A 20,766-nucleotide genomic window follows, 5' to 3' on the forward strand; every position below is an offset into this window, starting at 1 on the left:
CTTAGATCCTTTAAGACTCCAGAGTGCAGGTACCTCATGGGTGGCCTGCATATATACTATGCTCCCAAGGGATGCTGGGATCCCTTGGGACTCCAACAGGTAGGCTCTCTGGTGGTAGTGTAATACAGGTTACAAGGGGTTAAATACATAGTGAGTGGGCAAAAATTTGGCAGATGGAGTATAATGTTGGAAAGTGTGAGGTCATGTACTTTGGCAGAAAAAAAATCAAAGAGCAAGTTATTATGGAGAAAGATTGCAAAGTGCTGCAGTATAGTGGGTACTTGTGCATGAAACACAAAAGGATGCAGGTACAGCAAGTGATCAGGAAGGCCAATGGTATCTTGGCCTTTATTGCAAAGGGGATGGAGTATAAAAGCAGGGAAGTCTTGCTACAGCTATATAAGGTATTGGTGAGGCCACACCTGGAATACTGCGTGCAATTTTGGTTTCCATATTACGAAAGGATATACTTGCTTTGGAGGCAGTTCAGAGAAGGTTCACTAGGTTGATTCCGGGGATGAGGGGGTTGACTTATGAGGAAAGGTTGAGTAGGTTGGGCCTCTACTCATTGGAATTCAGAAGAATGAGAGGTGATCTTATCAAAACGTATAAGATTATGAGGGGGCTTGACAAGGTGGATATAGCGAGGATGTTTCCACCGATGGGGGAGACTAGAACTAGAGGACATAATCTTGGAATAAGGGGCCGCCCATTTAAAACTGAGATGAGGAGAAATTTCTTCTCTGAGAGAGTTGTAAATCTGTGGAATTCATTGCCTCAGAGAGCTGTAGAAGCTGGGACATTGAATAAATTTAAAACAGAAATAGACAGTTTCTTAAACAATAAGGGGTTATGGGGAGCAGGCGGGGAAGTGGAGCTGAGTCCGTGATCAGATCAGTCATGATCTTATTAAATGGCGGAGCAGGCTCAAGGGGCCATATGGCCTACTCCTGTTCCTATTTCTTATGTTCTTATGTAATAATCCAGCGATTATGACCTTTGATTTGTATGAGGGGACCGAATGTAATGCTGATGGTTGCTGATGATACAAAGGTAGGTGACAATGTAAGCTGTGAGGAGGATGCAAAGAGGCTTTAAGGAGATATAGACAGGCTAAGTGAGCAGGCAAGAACATGGCAAATGGAATATAATGTGGAGAAATGTGAAGTTATGCACTTTGGTAGGAACAATAGAAAAGCAGCGTATTTTTTAAATGGTGAGAGATTGTGCAATACTCACTTGGCACCCGATTTGCAGCATTGGATTTCGCCATTCAACTTACTGGCATGTCTGAAATATGACAGAGAGCAATGTTCAATGGCGGGATGAAGGTTCGAGCAACGATATTTAAAGGGATCATCAGCATTCAGTTACACCTGACCTGTTTATGCTGTTTGAGTAGCTCTGTGCTACGTTCTGCAACTTCAATAGCTTTCTTTACTTTTTTCAAGGTTCGAAGGTAACTGTGCAGAACGCCTTAATTATTTTTTAAAGGCTTCTGCTCACAACACATGCTTGCAGTCATGGCAGCTGTACTGGCGGTGAATATTGCGCTCCAAGATCTATGGCAGAGAGAGCGGAGGCAGCAAGCAAGATGGGAACATGTGCACAGAGGGAGGAGGAGGAGGACAGTGAGGGCTCTCAACAGGAGACCTTACCCACCTAGTGTCTTCTGACAGCACTTTTCCTTCCTCCACTTAAGTGTGGAGCAGTGTCTTAGGAGGCTACGTTTCACGAAGGAGGTGGTCACAGAACTCTGCCACTTCCTGCAACCAGACCTGCAGCTTGTGAGTAGGCCAACCATGTCTCTCCCAGTTGTAGTCAAAGTCACCGTGGCCTGCAATTTCTTCGCCAGTGATCCTACCAGTCTGCAGCAGGAGACATAGCCATCATCTCACAGTTCACCGTCCATCACTGCATCGGGGAGGTCACTGAGGCTCACTACACCAGGAGAGGGACTATTTTGGTTGCGGGACGAGCGCGTATGTGGCTGTCCACAGCGGGCTTCCCCGTGGTGCAGGGCGCCATCGACTGCACCCATGTGGCTTTGCAGGCGCCACATAACAATCCTGGTATCTTCCATAACCACAAAGGATGTGTAGTTGATGTGCGACCACACACAGTGAATTCTCAATGTCAATGCCCACTATCCTGGCAGCACCAATGATGGTCAGGTGTGCCAGCAATTTCCAGCCACCACATCAAATTGGAAAGTTGCTGCTCAGAGACAAGGACTATCCGGTCTACACCTGGCTCATGACTCCCCTCCACAACCCTAACACATGTACCCAGCACTTCACTGCGAATATCATCGATTAGACCATCGAGCTGCTGAAGCAATGGTTTCACTGCCTTGACCATTCGGGAGGAACCCTCCAGGACTCAGCAGAGCTGGTGTCCCATTTTGCGATGGTCTGTGTAAAGTCCTGTCCCCTCAGTACAGATTCACACGAGGCATGTAGTGAATTCAAGGTCACTCTGGACCTGCACCTTTATTTCACAGCTCTGGAATGCTGCACTTGCCTGAGACCTGTCCTTACATACCTGTCTCTTGCAAGTGCACCCCTGGTGGTAAGGTATGCTGGTGGTTACAGGTCTTATCTTATTACAGTCATGTCTGGCATGTTAGGATACAGTTATATATATAATAATGTAATATACATGACATCACCCTCCCCCAAGGTCTTATTGTCTTTAAAGGTTCAGTCTCTCAGGTGGTCTACGCTCTCGCGTGGAGCGTCTGAGTTGTGGTTCAGTTGTTTGCTTTGGTGTCTGTTTTTCCTTGGGTGTGGTTGCTGGTATCTCACCTGGGCTGTCTGTTTCGATTGGTGTGATTGTTGTTGACTCGCCTGGGCTGTCTGTTGCGATTGCCCTTTCCTCAGGTTGTTCCCTCTGTCTGTCCACCAGGTGTGGTGCGAGTTCCACATTGTAGTCTGCCTCTGGTTCCGCAGTGTTGTTGGTATATCTGCTTTTGACTTGGTCTACATGCCTCTGGCAGGTTTGGCCATTGTCCGTTTGTACTACCAGTAGCCTGTTTCCTTCCTTGCCCGTTACTGCCCCTGCAAGCCATTTTGGACCCCTGCCATAGTTTAGTACAAACACTTTGTCCTCTATCTCATTCCATCTCCCCCCTCGAATTTCTGTCATGGTAATCAGGTCAGCTTATGGCGCTTTGCCTCAACGATTTCGTGCATGTCTGGGAGGATTAATGAGAGCCTTGTCTTTAAAGTCCTTTTCATCAACAGTTGCGCGGGGGGATTCCCAGTCAATGAGTGCGGACGAGATCTGTATGCCAGCAGCAGTCGCGACAGGTGACCCTGCAGCGTGGGACCTTGGATTTTAAGCATGCCTTGTTTAATGATTTGCACTGCTCTTTCCGCCTGGCCATTGGAGGCCGGCTTGAACGGTGCCGTCTTGACGTGATTTATGCCGTGGTCAATTATAAAATCTTGTAATTCTGCGCTGGTGAAGCATGGACCATTGTCACTGACCAATATGTCAGGGATTCCATGCGTTGCAAACATGGTTGCGAGGCTCTCCACAGTGGTGGAGGTTGTGCTCGAGTTTAAAATGGTGCATTCGATCCACTTTGAAAATGCATCTACAACTACGAGGAACATTTTGCCCATGAATGGGCCCGCATAGTCTACATGCACCCGTGACCACGGTTTGGTAGGCCAGGGCCAGGGGCTCAGGGGAGCCTCCCTGGGGGCATTGCTGAGTTGGGCACAAATGGTGCACCGTCGGACGCAGAGCTCCAAGTGTGCGTCAATACCAGGCCACCGGACGTGGGATCTGGCTATGGCCTTCATGAGAACGAACCCCGGTTGCTCGCGGTGGAGCTCCCGGACAAATGTCTCTCTGCCTCGCAGAGGCATGACTACTCGGCTGTCCCACATCAGGCAGTCCGCTTGTAGTGATAGCTCATGCATGCGCCTGTGAAAGGGTTTAAATTCCTCGGAGCCAGGCATCGCGAGCCTCTGCCCAGTCACCGGTTAGGACACATCTTTTTACTAAGGATAACGTGGGGTCACTGGCCGTCCAGGCTCTGATTTGGCGAGCCGTCATGGGCGAACCTGTGGACTCAAAGGCATTGATTGCCATGACTATCTCACAGTCCTGTTCATCAGACCCTTACGTGGTCGCCAGGGGTAGCCTGCTGAGCGCGTCGGCACAGTTGTCTGTGCCTGGTCTGTGCCTGATGGTATAGTCGTAGGACGCCAGTATGAGTGCCCACCGTTGAATTCGTGCCGAGGCGTTGGCGTTTATTGCCTTGCTCTCGGATAGGAGGGACGTGAGGGGCTTGTGGTCGGTTTCTAAAGTGAACTTGGCCCCGAAAAGGTATTGGTGCATCTTTTTGACACTGTACACGCACACGAGCGCCTCCTTCTCTACCATTCCGTACCCGCGCTCCGCCCGCGAAAGTGACCTGGAGGCATAAACTATGGGTTGTAATTTGCCCACACAATTGACATGTTGTAAAACGCACCCGACCCCATACGTTGACGCATTGCACGTGAGAACTAGCTTTTTACCTGGATTAAAGAAAGTCAAAACACTGTTGGAACACAGAAGGTTGCGTGCCTTATTGAAGGCGCGTTCCTGGGCGTCCCCCCAAAACCAATCGCACCCCTTCCTGAGTAGCACGTGGAGAGGCTCCAGCAGCATGCTTAAGTTCTGCATAAAGTTCCCAAAGTAATTGAGTGGCCCGAGAAAGGCGCACAGTTCTGAGACATTCCAGGGCCTGGGTGCCAGGCGAATTGCTTCTGTTTTGGATTCTGTTGGGTGGATTCCATCAGCGACAATCCTTCTGCCCAAAAATTCAACCTCGGGTGCGAGAAACAGGCACTTGGATTTCTTAACTCTTAGGCCTATCCGATCCAACCGCTTTAGTACTTCCTCCAAATTATGGAGATGGGAGTCGGTGTCCCTGCCCGTGATAAGTATGTCGTCTTGAAATACAACCGTCCTCGGGATGGACTTGAGCAGACTCTCCATGTTGCGCTGGAATATGGCAGCTGCCGACCTGATGCCGAATGCGCATCGATTGTACATGAAAAGGCCTCGATGTGTGTTGATGGTGAGTAGCTTGGATTCCTCGGTCAATTCTTGCGTCATATACACAGATGTGAGGTCTAGTTTTGAGAAAAGTTTACCTCCAGCCAATGTGGCAAATAAGTCCTCTGCTCTGGGCAGTGGGTACTGGTCCTGAAGGGAGACTCTGTTTATGGTAGATTTGTAGTCCCCACAGATTCGTACGGATCCATCAGGCTTCATTACTGGGATGATGGGACTTGCCCAGTTGCTAAATTCCACAGGTGATATAATGCCTTCCTACAGAAGCCTGTCTGGTTCATGTTCAATCTTTTCCCTCATCACATATGGTATAGCTCTGGCCTTGTGATGGACCGGTCTAGCATCCTGTGTGATGTAGATTTTGACTTTGGCCCCTTTGAAAGTGCCCACACCTGGCTGAAAGAGATGTTCAAATCGCTTTATAACTGATGAGCAGGAGGTCCGTTCCTCAAATTGCTTTATAACTGATGAGCAGGAGGTTCGCATGGACATCATCCCATTTCCAGTTTAGTTTTGCCAGCCAGCTTCTCCCCGGCAGTGCTGGGGGGTCTCCGGGGACAATCCACAGGGGAAGTCGGTTCACTGTCCCTTTGTGTGTGACGGAGAGCATGACGCTGCCCAGGACTGGTACGATTTATTTGGTATAGGTCCTTAGTTTGGTGTCGACCCTTGTGAGTTTTGGTCTGTCTCTTTTATGCAGCCACAGTTGTTCAAATTGTTGAGCGCCCATGAGAGATTGACTCGCTCCTGTATTCAGCTCCATGTTGACAGGTATCCCGTTGAGTAGGACCATCATCATTATAGGAAGCTTCCTGTTGCAGGAGCAGCGGCCATTGATCGTGTTGACCCACTGTACATCGGTGTCCCGGGCACTGTCCCCACCGTCTTCTGGTCCGCTTTCCGACCCATCCGATTCGTATACCAGCCGAGCTGCCATTTGTTTGCACATGCGGGCCAAATGCCCTGTATATTCACAGTTCCTGCAAACAGCCTGCTGAAATTGACATCCCCTTGACGAGTGCCCACCCCCACACCTCCAGCACAGACCGGTTCCATTGTTCAAAGTGTTTCCAAAGAATGAGCTGCATCTGGCTGATCTCTCTTGAGCTTCTCTCAGTTTGTAGTTGATTGCTCGCATTGTGGGTTGATGAGGTGTGAATGACCGTTCCTGTGGCCCTTGATGGCTTCTGGCGCCACTGCCTGCTGTGTCTGTGCCACACTTTTGTCTGTGTGTGGGGGTAGCAGCTTGTTTAATGCTGTGAACTCCTTGTTCTGATATTTCGTTAGTTGTTGTACCTGCATTGTAAATCAACCTCGTTTCTTCTTCCCTTGCCAAGAATGTCTGTGCAACCAGTGCTGCTGCCTCTAAGGTCAAGTTCTTGGTCTCTTTGAGCTTTCGGAATATGCCTGCATGGCCTATTCCTTCAATGAAAAAGTCTCTCAGCATTTCTCTCCTCAGTTCATCGGAGAACTCACATAAACTAGCCAACCTCCGAAGTTCCGCCACGAAGTCGGGTATGCTTTGGCCCACACAGCATCTGAAGTTGTAGAACCTGTGTCTGGCCATGTGTAGGCTGCTCGCTGGCTTCAGGTGGTCTCTTACCAGTGTGCTCAATTCTTCAAACGACTTGTTTGCTGGTTTCTTGGGTGCCAGCAGATCCTTCGTTAAAGCGTATGTTTTTGAGCCACAGCTGGTCAAGAGATGGGCTCTTCTCTTGTCTGCTTTGTCGTCTCCTAACCAGTCTTTGGTTACAAAGCTTTGCTGGAGCCTTTCTATAAAGTTCTCCCATTGTCTCCAGCATTGTACTTTTCATCTGATCCGTTGTTCGCCATTCTGTGGATTCTGTAATCCCATAACTCATCGCCACTGTAAAGTCCTGTCCCCTCAGTACAGATTCACACGAGGCATGTAGTGAAGTCAAGGTCACTCTGGACCTGCACCTTTATTTCACAGCTCTGGAATGCTGCACTTGCCTGAGACCTGTCCTTATATACCTGTCTCTTGCAAGTGCACCCCTGGTGGTAAGGTATGCTGGTGGTTACAGGTCATATCTTATTTCAGTCATGTATAGCATGTTAGGATACAGTTATATATATAATAATGTAAGATACATGACAGTCTGCTGCATGCTTCACAACATGGCCATCATGAGAGCGCAGTCCTTGCCACCAGAGATTGCGCCATCACCTCAGGTGGAGGACTAGGGTGAGGAGGAGGAGCAGGAAGAGGACAAAGAAAAGGATCAAAAGCACAAGGAGGGAGAGAGGAGGCAGACAACCAATCGCCCTTCCAGTGAACGGCTTATAAGACTCCCAAGTCGAATGAATGAAACCCCAGTTCCCCGTTGCTCACCATATCCCCATCATTCCCTCCCTGTCTCATGGAATATCACAACATCCTCCTCCGTACAAAGATGAAATGAGATACACTAGAAAAGATTCCAAACAAAATTAATACATTAATCACTAATCAAATCACACATATTTACATGCATACTTTTAACTAATCACTGTTTTGGTTAAACTGGTTTTAACTTACTTTCAAAAACTAGTTTTATTACAAAGCTGCATGTTGGCAACCACAATATTTAGAATTAATTGTTAAATTATAATTCACACCAAAGTAATACGATTCCCATTTTCAACTATTTTTCTTACTCTTTTTCTGTCAAAGCCAAGTTTAGGATGAGGAATTTTTTCAGTGATAAAAATGTTAAAAGGTTTTCTGTTACGTGCTTTTATTTCAATAGTTAAATCCCACACAGTAGAGGCTTTTTTAGAGTATGCTACACAGCCATTCCAATTCAATGGCACTGCATTGTCTATCCAGTTACTTTTGTGTATTAGCTTACCTGCCATTGGGATGAGAATCCAGCCATTTGTGTGTTAGCATTTAAAACTATATTTAATGCTTTGATTAGAATTCTGTAATAAAGTTTTGAAATTTCAGAGCAATAATTCTAGAGTTGGAAGTGAATGGGCAATGATTTTGTGCTTTTATGCTTGGATCAGATATCTGATTATTTATTGCTAATTTAATTTAATTTAATCTAATACCCCATTTGCAATCTGTCCAGAGGTGCATGTTTGACAGTGGTATGAGAGGGCCGCAAAGATATTACTGTTTGCTCACATCATTGTTAACGGGAAAAGCAGAGCTCTATATAGGCATACTCAAACATGTGGAAACCATTCAATTTTATTGCTGGCATAGATACCCTTGAGTATGGCATTGCTGTGGAGTGGTTCATGTATAATGATGCAGCTCCAAAATAAATGGCTATGGAAGAGTAAACTTCTGTTGATGGGGGAGAGAGGGAAGGCTTCTTTTCCCACGAGCGGGCCCACTAATATAGAGGGTCGACGCTCGCCCCAGCCCACGTAGCAATTCTCGAAGTTAGCAGACAGAGACGGATGGCAAAGTATAACGATCTTTATTACAAACGTCCGGGAACATCCCTCATCACAGCCGCCTGCAAGTGGAGATGCTCCCCAAACAGCACAATCATACAACTTTTATACATTTCAAAACCCCTCTGTTCCCGGACAAGACCTCCCTAGATTTCTAATTGAACTACCTTATTAGAGCTACTTCTCTAATTGGACTACCTTATTAGTGCTACTTTGGATTGACAGGCCAAGACCCTAGTGACCACTTTAGGCCGTGACTAGAATGACTTCATTAGGTCAGAATTTGTTGATTCTCCTTGGTGCCCGTGAGTCCGCCTCGAGCCTCTTCGCAAGGTCTTATCAATGTCTGTTTAGGTTCTCACATCGTATCCTGTCGGAATATTATTGTATTGATAACTTCTGGAGCCTTGGTACATGGCCGAAGAGAGGCCTTTTACCTCCTTATGGGCCAGTGCAGGAACCAACACTTTAACCCTTGTCCCGCTGGTACCCCTAATGCCAAATTTTCCTCTTACAATTCTCCCCTTTTGGCCCTTGGCTATACGCCAAGCTGGCCATATTTCCCGATAACTATCTCCCTGTAGGCGAGTTCCAGATAGGTTAGTTCACCTGGGTGGCCATCTCCCAAGCTTCGGGACCTCCTGAAACCTTCCCACAGAGTTATATAAGGTAAGTCCTTCCTGTAGGACTGCTTAAATTTTCATCCCTTATGGCCTTAATCATAGTGTGTGCCCTGACTTATCGTTTGGCCTGTTTAATTCGTGCACATGTTAATCCCATCATGACCATCAGAACCAGGCCCTGTATTACTACAAGTACATGTGATATCATTCTTATGGGTGGATCTGAATATTAAGTCCAATATCCCACAGCTTTGAGTACCAGGGCTGATCAGCCAGCATTGCGTTAGTGTCTTTCTGTAAGTTGTCTATTTCTTCCATCAGTCGTCTTTGATTCTGGATTCCTTGTACCAAACGTAATTGTTCTTCATTTAGTTCCGGTATCTGTTTGCCTTGCGGTTCCCATACCGCCTCTTCATACCCTTCTCGGAGGGTATCCGTGATTGTTCCATGGATGATTTCCGTTGTCTCGGGATGTATGTGGTATCCATTTACGTCTATTTTTCCCATGGGCCTGAAACAGAAGTTAGGGTTGGTGATGACACGGGGTGACTCCTCCCCTGGTCTTAATCATTGGGTTGGCTGCTCCTGTGCTCAAGCACCAATCTCCATTCCCTTGTGGAGCAGCGATTGTTTCGGAATCGTGTTTGAGAGGTGTGCTACTCAGCATGCATCCGTTTGTTTGGTGGAATCTGCAATCATCATTCGTCATTCGTGGCGTACTTCGACATAAAACCACTTGGTTAATTTTATAGCAATCAGTTATGTCAATGCCTATCGTACTAATTTAATTTTAATCACTCGTCTGGCAGGCTGATGGTAACGCCACCGAGTTTGGTTTCTTGCTTCACTGATATTATCGATCTGGTATAAGGGGTCTCTCTGTGTTACATCACACTGTGGTATGGACAACATAAATCCGAACATATTCACCCACCCAGTAATACATCTGAATTTTGGCACCCATGCGTGACTATTCCTTCGTACCTTGCATGTGTTATTCATTTTTTTATCTAGAGTCCAATTGTTAAATATGCTGTTCGGAATCCAATCTGGTATGTCTCCATTCTGGAGTTGCTCCAAATTATGTTGTACCTCACTTAATATCCAGGCCCCATAACCGGAGCAAACTATCTCCGCCTGTAATCGTTTATTTATATCGTTCCCCATTGCATGGATCAAATTTATTGTCTTGGCATGTTTCGGCAATGTATGGGCCACTTGTAACAGTTCCCCTTCTGCGCTATCTCCCAACCGTGCTTGTAGGGCTTGGTTATCCAAGTCCCTCCCTACTAAACCCCTCAAGACTACGCCATTAAGTTGTTAACCCGGTCGTATATTGCATACAGGCCTATGGAATTCATCGTCGTAACCCCTGCCGCATAACCCATGCCTAGTGTTTCCAGTATTCCCCTTTTTGTTCGACCTTGCCCTGTTCCCTTTCTGGCATTAAATCTCAGGGTAGTGGGTTCCGGGCCTTCGAGGATCCGTTGTGTCAGGTTCTGGTATAGACTTATAGTTTCATTCCCACAGAAGCTAGGAAAAATGATATCCATTAGGTTTAGGTTAAGTAGTCGCTGACACACCCCAAATTATATCCTTTCTTTAATTACTAGCCCCCCTTTGGCTCCAGTCTTTATGGACGGGCTTAAGGGGGGACTTGTGTGGTTGTGCTGGGAAAAGTTGTTGTTCCCAGGGTGGTTGTTGGGGCAGTGGTAGGGCTTCCCAGGGTCCCTTTGGGTGTGTTTGGTGTCCCAGCTGGACCTTTATTGTCATCTTTCCTCCATACTCCATCCGACCCCCTTTTTAGATTGTATTCCTTCCTATTTGCGCTGCGCATGATCAATACCGGCTTCTCCGTGTTATTACTGTGTCACGCTTCAGGACATAAACCTTATATTCCAGAGACCTCCCTTGCTCTTCATTTTATCCCACTGGCCAGTTTTCCTAAACATCCCAGGGTCCCACCCCCCTTTTTGCTCCGTTCTGTTCCCACCCTTCTGTACTTGTGGGGTGGATTTGGCTGCTTGATTTGCAGCTTCGTCCGCCCAGGCATGAACTTCTAGAACTGAAATTCCATCCAGTTGGATTTCTGCGCCCTTCCCCTTTTGGTCCTATGAGCTTGCTCCTGTCCTCGGAATATACTGGCGCCCATGGCATCGGCAGCCTGCTGCATTACAACCTTACTTAATACACTATACATAGCCATGCGTTAAAATAAGTTCTGTCCTTGCTCCAGTCCTTGGCTGCTGGGATGCATATTTCGGCAGTCAAATTAAACAAAGCTAGTTCATGTAGTGTCTTTCCTGCGTGTGCTATATCTCTTGTAGTCCATCTGTATTATCCAGTGCTTGCGTGGGCCTTAAGGTTCTCAGTATCCTCAGTCTCCAGGGTCGAAGCAGCCGCTGTGGTCCCATCTCGGTGAGTGTTTTATCTGCAAATTTTAAACAGATCCTGGTTGTCACCAGGTGTTAGGTTCTGGTCTACTCATCTTTTATCCATGCATGTTGCGGCCACTCTGTGAAATCGGAGCTAAGGATTAGGTTGGGTTTGTGGGGTACATTGGCTCTATTGCCATAGGTGAAGGTGCTATGGTTGCGCACTGCACTATCCGTCTGGCCCCGTTTAAAAAAAAAATCTCTTCCAGCTTAGTTATCTTAGCTTTTAACTCTTGAATTTGTTTTGTTTGAGTATCTTTCTTTTATTTGTATCAGGGGAGTATTATTACATAGGCTAGTTCTGTTTTATTTTTATTCTGACTATCCCACCATTTCCTCTATCTGTCAGGTGAGTCTTTTTATTCTATTTGGAAATCCAAATTAATAATGTCCAGTATAAAACAGCTGTCAATGGAAAGGGTTAACTCCTTTACAGGTTTGTAAGAAAGCCTGATGTCATTACGTGACATCGCGTAATCATCCGAAAAATTATTTTTTAAGTCTTTGTGCCTTCAAAACTTGCTTAGAAATTAGGAATCCATTAAAACAGCAGAAATCATTAGTAAAGCCATCATAATAAAACTCTTCTCATCAGGAAAGACGGCATTTTAGATTAAACTCCAATTTTTCTTAACTTCTAATTCAAGTACTTGCCAAAGATTCTTTTAATTTTTTTTTTAAACGAGACCACACATTTTTAATAGCTATTTTGTTTACTGAAATCCAATTTTCACACACGCTGTATACATTCCAACATTTTGTTTTATTTTACGGTCCCGTTCACTGGGCAAATCTTGTGTTTTATTTCTCTCTCAGCACAAAATCTAAACATCCGTGCCGGTTCCATTTTCTATAAGAATTTTAAAATTCAGTAAGATTCTCTAATTCCCAGTTTTTTCTTTCTGTGCTGAGTTCGCATAGCTTAGATCTTTTTTCCTCATTATTTTCAAAATCCTCCTGCTTGTTTAGACTGTTCGGGATTTTTCTTGATAAACAACGTCCATTTTGGAAATCTTTCAAACTGCAGTGAAACTTACTTGTAATTTAAAATCATTATCAATGGAGAGTGTCTTTTACCTCTTCAAATTCTTTTTTTTTTCCAATTAAACCTTTTTTCACAGCCGATATCAGCTAGTATTTAGTAAGTTATGTCTTTTTCCATCGCAAACACCCCTTTTTTTTCCCCAACACCTAATTAGTGCGTTACGTATTTTTTTTCAGATCACCTTTCTTCAAATTAGGTTTTGTATTTTACACGGAGGGCTCGTGACTCCGTAAATTTGTTAATTTAAAATCATCAGACAATCGAAGACACTTTTTCTTTCAAATTCGTTCAATTTGTTTCCTTTCAAAGTGGCGTCTTTATCTTTTTCTTTTCTCCATAACTAGAATAAGCTTTGAGGGCTGCTTTTCGTTATCTCAAATTCCAGTTTCAAGGTCGTTACAATGTTTTTTCTAAACTGCTAAAGCTTGCTGTTTTAACATTTTTCAAAAGTCCCTTTTACACCTTCGCAGATAGTTCACCACCAGCTTTTTTATGGCATTACATAGTTAAAAGCCGTGTTACCCATCTTCTTCGGGGCCATGAGGGTCTTGGGTACTCCCTTAAATTCGTGTCAGGTATGCAGGACGCTATCTATATGTCTTCCCTTGGTGCCGTACACTCGTACCACTGTCACGCTTTGGGTCAATATATCTCGTCACTACCGGGACGTTGTCTCTATTCCCTCACTTTCTCGTCCCTGCACCATGCGCTCGTACTGCCTCGGGTCAATAGACCTCTCTCTATATCTTCCCTTGCGTTGTCCCCTCGCACTGCCGTGCTACCTCCACGTGCGTGTTTTAGGATGCACCTTTTGACCCCCTTTCACCCCTAGATTGTCCTTGTCCTCCGTCTCCATCCCTCCGGGACTCACTACAGATGGTTCTTTTGTACGGATGTCCTTCACTTGCGGTTTACAATGCCACAGCTCTAACTTGAAGGTGGTAAATTAAAACATACTCACCCCAACAGCTGGGTCATTGTTCTGTTCGGGAAGTCCGTACCCTGCTCGCAGCGCCAAATGTTGATGGAGGGAAGAAGGAAAGGCTTCTTTTCCCACGAGCGGGCCCACTGATATAGAGGGTTGACGCTCGCCCCAGCCCACGTAGCAATTCTCGAAGTTAGCAGACAGAGACGGATGGCAAAGTATAACGATCTTTATTATGAACGTCCAGGAACATCCCTCATCATAGCCGCCTGCGAGTGGAGATGCTCCCCAAACAGCACAATCATACAACTTTTATACATTTCAATACCCCTCTGTTCCCAGACAAGACCTCCCTAGATTTTGAATTGAACTACCTTATCAGTGCTACTTCTCTAATTGGACTACCTTATTAGTGCTACTTTGGATTGACAGGCCAAGACCCTCGTGACCACTTTAGGCCGTGACTAGAATGACTTCATTAGGTCAGAATTTGTTGATTCTCCTTGGTGCCTGTGAGTCCGCCTCGAGCCTCTTCGCAAGATCTTATCAATGTCTGTTTAGGTTCTCACATCGTATCCTGTCGGAATATTATTGAATCGATAACTTCTGGAGCCTTGGTACATGGCCGAAGAGAGGCCTTTTACCTCCTTATGGGCCAGTGCAGGAACCAACAATTTAACCCTTGCCCCGCTGGTACCCCTAATGCCAAATTTTCCTCTTACACTTCAAACAGCCAAAGAACCGCTCTGGACTTGCACAACTACAAAAATCACTGAAAAATTGCATTCTTATTGTAGTAAAGATGAGCTTTGTATGGAACCGATAGGTGACTCCACCTTTAGCAGTTGTGTTCAGACTCATGGTCACTAAATATTCTTTCAAAATGCTCATAAGTCTGTAACATTTTCACTTATCCAAAAAGTAGTACAAGTAATTAAAATTCCTAATAAATGCTCACTGTCATGATCAAATAATTGCATAAATATCTGAAAACAACTTACTGTAAATGTGGGAAGCTGGAGATAAAATATTTCTGTTAAACAGCCATGGATATAATTATTCACATGATTTAAGTGGTATTTCGTCTTGATATATGCATTAGACATGCATTAATAGTGTTCTAACTTATAATACTGAGCACTTTGCATTAAGTCTGTAACTGAGCATAATACTTTTTAAAAATAACTTCACTTTCATTACTACTAGTCTTATTTTTATATAGTTTTAATATTTTAAGTATTAAATACAGACCTATACATCTGTTTGATTTACAACAATGTACTAACTTAGGCAATAGACAATGTGACTGATTTGTAGCCAGTAACTAACAATTCTTGCAAATGAGTTTGACTGTACTTTTGTTTACACACAGGCGAGCCCTGCCCCCATTATTGTAAATACAGAAGCACTGGAGACAGTCCCCTATGTAAGTATGGCTCTTCAGGTATTGCACAGATGAGATGTATCAATTGTATTTAATAAAGTATAATGCTATATTTTCCACTACTCTTTTTTTACAATGGCTTAGGATATTGGCATTTTTTATTTTTTAAATGACAGCATTGCTGGGGGAGACGGAAACACAATAATTTCCATCTTTACACCTCTGTCTTTTTAGTCACAATTTATCATTATAATATACATGGGCAATAGGGTGTATACAAATACTGAAATCTTGGCTTGGGATATATTGGAATAGCAAGCCTATGCAAATGAGCAAAGTTTCACTTTGAGGCCCTGGAGGTCCCCCATTTCTCTCTTCCCAGTCCCCACAAACTCCAAGTTAACTTGAAGTCCCAACATCTTTGGTAGTGATGAAAATGTATTGTTACAAGCACTCTTATCTGGAATGATAACATTTTGAGCCAATTTTATCTGAAGTGAACTGATGAGAAAGTTAAAAACGTCTGAATATAACAGTAAGAATGAGCAGATTCAATATTATTTGCTCTCTAGGTTCACTTCTCTGAAAGGTTAAACACCCTTTTACAACAATTACTACTTGTATTTATATAACATCTTTTAACATATGAAAGAATCCCCAAGACCAACCAGGGTCAGATCTATTCAACAGTAGGGGAGAGGTTAGATAAGGTGCACTTGAAGAGGTAAGTTTACAAAAAGGCTTCTGTAGGTGGAAAGAGGCGGAGTAAAGTGGAGGGGTTTGTGAAGCGCATTACTGAGTGTGGAGGTGGACAAGGCGGCTGGTTGTTCACCTCCACACTCAGTAATGCGCTTCACTGCTTCTACTGCTGATAATGGTGCAGTGGGAGGGAGAGTGAAAAGAGCAGAGGATATGGGCAGAGATGTAGAGCCTGAAGCGCTTGCAGATGTAGGGTAGGACAGGTCATGGATGGTTATGTGGATGAGGAGGAGGAATTTTGACTTCATTTCATTGTCATTGTCATCCTCTATTCAATTCATCATCCAATGATGATAGAAACAGAAGTGGCCAGTCAATCAATTGAGCTTGCTTCAATTTTTGTGTTCTCCACGCCAGTTCTAGCTTTTTAATTCCAATTCCAATTAATCTCAATCGATGAGCAGAATTTAATGATAATAGAGACAAGGGTAGCAAAGATATGGAAGTGTTTGAGGCTATTTAGAATCATGCAAAGTTTGTGTTAGATAAGTGAAGTCTGGAGATGACGAAGGAGAGTTTCCCCTCAGGTGGGACAAGGTAAAACAGAGACTGGTTATATTTTAGAGGTGGAATTAGGTAGTTGTAGTGATGAAATGGATGTCGAGTTTAACATGCTCAGGGTGAAGCAGGGTACCGATACCAAGCACCTTTGATTTCAATTTAAGTAGTCAGGAAGGGGTGTCATTAGGTGCTCATTTATTTTACCTGATATGTGCTCGCTTGGACTGTTGTTCTCTATGTAGCATCTGAGAAATCATTTCGGTGGAAAATATTGTGTGATTACATTGTGGCTGAAATAATATGAGGATGTAGATATCACCACTTTAGCACATTGAAGAACCAATGAAAAGAAAAAAGACTTATACAAGTGCAGTACCTAAAATCGGGAACCCTTGGGACCGAGGCTGTTCCAGACTTCATGTTTTTCTGGACTTTCGAACATGTTTCTGATGTCCCGAGTCCAGAAATGCCTGGGCCCAGGTTCCAGTATTTCCGGGTTTTTGTAGTTCTTCTCTTCGCAAGCCTTGTAGTCCTCGCTTCTTCGCAATGCATCATAAGTTTCCCTCTCTTGTTTTTGTCCCTGTATGTTTTGGAAGGTTGTCTGAGGCCCAGTACAGCTGTACCTGTACAAGCCAAAGGGACTTGCGTGCGGAGTTTGGTTGGTTCTGGCCGAAGGGACTTGCACCTGCAGCATGGTTGGTTCTGGTTGAAGGGGACATGCGTGCGGAGCTTGGTTGGTTCTGGCCAAAGGGACTTGTGTGCTGTGCAGTGTTGGTTCTGGCCGAAGGGGACTTGCGGGTGGAGCTTGGTTGGTTCTGGCCGAAGGGACTTGTGTGCTGTGAAGAGTTTGATTTTGGCCGGGGACTTGCGCGCATAGCTTGGTTGGTTCTGGCCGAAGGTACTTGCTTGCGGATCCAGGAGCAGTGGTGCGGTGACTGTAAAAACCTAGCCTGGAACAGGTAGAATTGGAGTTTTTATTCTTGCAATTTTTGTTAGTTGGGTTTCATTTTTTGACTTTTCCCCTCACCTGGCTGGCGGTGGTAATGGTTTGGCAGGGTATCCGGATTCCGGAACATCTTGCGGATTCTGGATGACCCTGTCATGGATTGTCCCGGAGTCTGGAATCTGGAACATTCCGGATTCCGGAACTCCGGATTTTCGACGCTGTACCTGTACAGCACTGTTCACAACTTCAGGACGTCCAAAAGCGCCTTACAGTCAACTGAGTACTTTTGAAGTGTGGTCATTGTTGTAATATAGGAAACATGACAGCAAGGTTCCACACACAGCAATGAGATAATGACCAATTAATCTGTTGTAATGATGTTGGTTGTGGGGTAGATATTGGCCAGGTTACCAGGAGAACTCCCCTGCTCTTCATCGAATAGTGCAATGGGATCTTTTGATCTTTGTACTTCATTGGCTGTAAAGCACTGAGATTGTGAAAGGTACTATATAAATGCAAGTCTTTCTTTCTTTCATTTATGTCCACCTGAGAGGGCAGACCTCAGTTCAACATCTTATCTAAAAGACGGCACTTCTGACAATGCAGCATTCCCTTGGTACTCCATAGAAGAGACAACCTAGATTATGTCCTCAAGTCTCTGGAGTGGTGCTTGAACCCACAACTTTCTGACTCAGAGGTGCAAGTGCTAGCATTGAATCAAGAATCTATTGCATTATGTAGTGTTTGGATGTGAATTTGTGCACTTAAATCCTTACATAGTGAGCTACTGATCTGGATGAAAAGTTGTTTTCCAATTGAGCATTTCGTAGCAAATAGTTTCAAAGCAACCTAGTGGCGGGTCCCTTCTACTCCTCACCTAAGCCCACAGTGGCACTACATACGGAGGCTAACATGAAGGAGTTACAGATGAATCTTTTTTTTTATTCTGAAGAGGGCGTTAAAAATATTTTAATTGAAAAATAGGTAAAGCATTGCATTAAACACTGCTTTTTCTTCTCTGAGACTTTGATTTGCGCAATGCAGACTGATGAGATGAAAGATCCACTTCCTTCTGACTGTAAGGTTCCTAATTAAATTTGCTTTATGCAAGTGCAACCAGTTTTCATGGGAATTCACAACAAAAGGCCATAATTTAGCATTAATTTGAACTTCATTGGCTGTCTCGGTCAGAGTCTGTAGAGGGAAGGCTGATGTGAGAAGTGGAATTGTCACACTGCAGTAGGAGGTCTCCTTTGTTGGAACTGAGAAACATTATTATAGTAACATGGTCGGAACTTTTATTCAGTGTGCAGTTACAATTGACCCGAGAGTACTTGATGAAGACCCAAAACATGAAAAATGAAGCAAAAATTAAATTTTTCGGCAATGACGCATGAATTACATTATAAATGTATGCTTTTCAGTTGTTAAATTGGGACAAATTATGGGAAAGGAGATGTAATCTACCAACATAGCACTGACTTAGGTATTGAAGGAGCAGGACTAAGAACACTAGCCTGATAATTAGTGTATCTTCAATTCTTATTAGTAGCAAGCTTCAGTTAACAGCAAGTTAAAGTTATTTTTCCTTCTATTGCAGAATTAAGGTCAGGGTCTTGTTCTCAGATTTTTGGTGCTACATCACCAGAACTCTCTTGAGGCTATGGCCAATTCTTCTTTTTATAAAGGTACTGGAACATGTAGTCATTTGACTATTCCATGACTACAATCATAATTCTCCAGATTTTTTTTCTCCACTATATAATGAATGGTAGCATCAGAGGTAGTGCTGGATTTCTTCATAGAGTCTTTGTTAGCTGGTCATTAGAACATTGTTGTTGGAGCTTGCTGTGCACAAATTGGCTGCTGTGTTTCCCACATTGCAACAGTGACTATGCTCCAAAAGTACTCATTGGCTGTAAAGCGCTTTGAGACGTCCGGTGGTCGTGAAAGGCACTATATAAATGCAAGACTTTCTTTCTTTTGTTAACGTTATTCATGTTTATGTCCCACTCACCCATAAAATAACCCTTCCCTGAAGAACACAATGATCCCTCCAGTCAGGAATATACATTGATAGGCACCTTTCCACATGTTGCTGGTGTTAAGAGGTGCACCAATCTAGGAGAAGCTCTGACGTGGGAAAGATAGAATTTGTTCTCCTGCTTCTGTTAAATTGGCATCTATGTCCAATCATGTGGACAGAGAGAGAAAGAGAAAGAGAAATAGAGCAGTCTGTATCTAATTCCTCACTATCTCTGTGATACCTTAGCCAGCTTGTGTGCCTTGGGAAGTTACAGCTGCCAATTATGAACCAACGGCACGCATCTGTATGCAACACAGTTGACTAACTAAGTAAAAAGTCAATGCCCAGTACTCTTTTGCATACCAGGGGCTGGAAATTCAGTGTGTAGCGCCTCTGGTAGTGCCCTGGAGGGGTAGTAATGCACCCTGAATTGCTTGCCGCCTGGGCACAGTGCCCCATCAGGAAAGTTGGTGGCGGTTTTGTGGCAGCGCAAAACGCTACCGCCTCACTCTGTAATTTCATTCAGGTCATGACGTCAGTCGTTGTGCAATGTCCCGCTAGCGCCCCGCTTGCAAAATTAGGTGCATCCACCTCATTGAGCGTCCTGCCCCGAATCACGCCTGAGAAACCAGGCAGTTTCACCTTCCGTTGGCATTTTCTGAAGCCTATTTAAAGGGAGGGAAGAGGAGCTTAAATTGGAGGGCACATTGAGCACAATGTTTCTGCACAACCTCTGACCTTAAATTGGAAGAATGATCTGCCATTACAGGGTCCTTACAGCTTGAGTGAAATAATTTAATGGGTGCATTACTAGTTTGCCAGCGTCGCCTACTCCATGCTCTGGTTAGGCTGTGTGAAGATAGACGTGCTGTTGGCCATGCAGGGCCACGAATGAGGATAGGCCATGGACGTCTGGACAGTAGGCCTTACCCCCCATGAGTTTACAGGCAGCAACACTCATAGCACCATCTCTCTGAGGAGCAGTGTGTGAGAAGGATGCGCTTCTGAGAGATATGCCATCTCCTATAGGAAGACCTGCAGCCTCACATTGGGATGAGGAGAACCAGGAACAGCAGCCTGACGAGGCCCTGAATGGCTAGCCACAGCAGGAGGAGCACCATCCATGGTGGAGACAGCGTGGCAATGCTGCCGGTGCAGGATCCACACGTCAGCGGCTCATAATACATCAGGTGACTTGAATGGAGGAAGCTGAGGGATGCAGCTAATAGTGACCACGCTATGTGCCACCATAATGGCACATCTCCGTTAAAGTCCACAATGATACACAAGACGTCATTGCAAAATGGTCCAAGTAACATTTTATTCACGATACCAACGTGGTCGCCTCAAACTCCACAATCAAACCCCTCCCCAGCAAATAACAAAACAAAACACAATGTCCCGTTGAAAGACCGTCAAACACATCAACTTAAACAATGTATGGACCAAAAGCCCCTTCCATTAGTCACCCCACAGCAGCATCCACGTGGCATATTAGGCACGCATACTCACAACAATAGGTTGCGTCAAACAAAGCACCGACAAATTTAAAACCATTATTTACAGGATGAGGACAGCTGTCCTTGGTTGGCAAAGTCCTCACTCAGACTTCCGCTGTGCTTTGCCAGCCCTTAC

At 44.6% G+C, this 20,766-nt stretch overlaps 1 protein-coding gene across 2 annotated transcripts in view; it reads left to right on the forward strand.

Moving 5' to 3' along the window:
- Positions 1 to 20,766, forward strand: part of dlg2 (discs, large homolog 2 (Drosophila)) — a 1,568,664-nt gene that overhangs the window by 712,260 nt on the left and 835,638 nt on the right. For both annotated transcript variants that reach the window (XM_070892045.1, XM_070892046.1), the window contains exon 8: positions 14,888 to 14,941. In XM_070892045.1, coding sequence (XP_070748146.1) covers positions 14,888 to 14,941 — 54 coding nt within the window. The remainder of the gene's footprint in view (positions 1 to 14,887; positions 14,942 to 20,766) is intronic.

Source organism: Pristiophorus japonicus, chromosome 10 (assembly GCF_044704955.1).
Source record: "Pristiophorus japonicus isolate sPriJap1 chromosome 10, sPriJap1.hap1, whole genome shotgun sequence".
Lineage (NCBI taxonomy): Eukaryota > Metazoa > Chordata > Chondrichthyes > Pristiophoridae > Pristiophorus > Pristiophorus japonicus.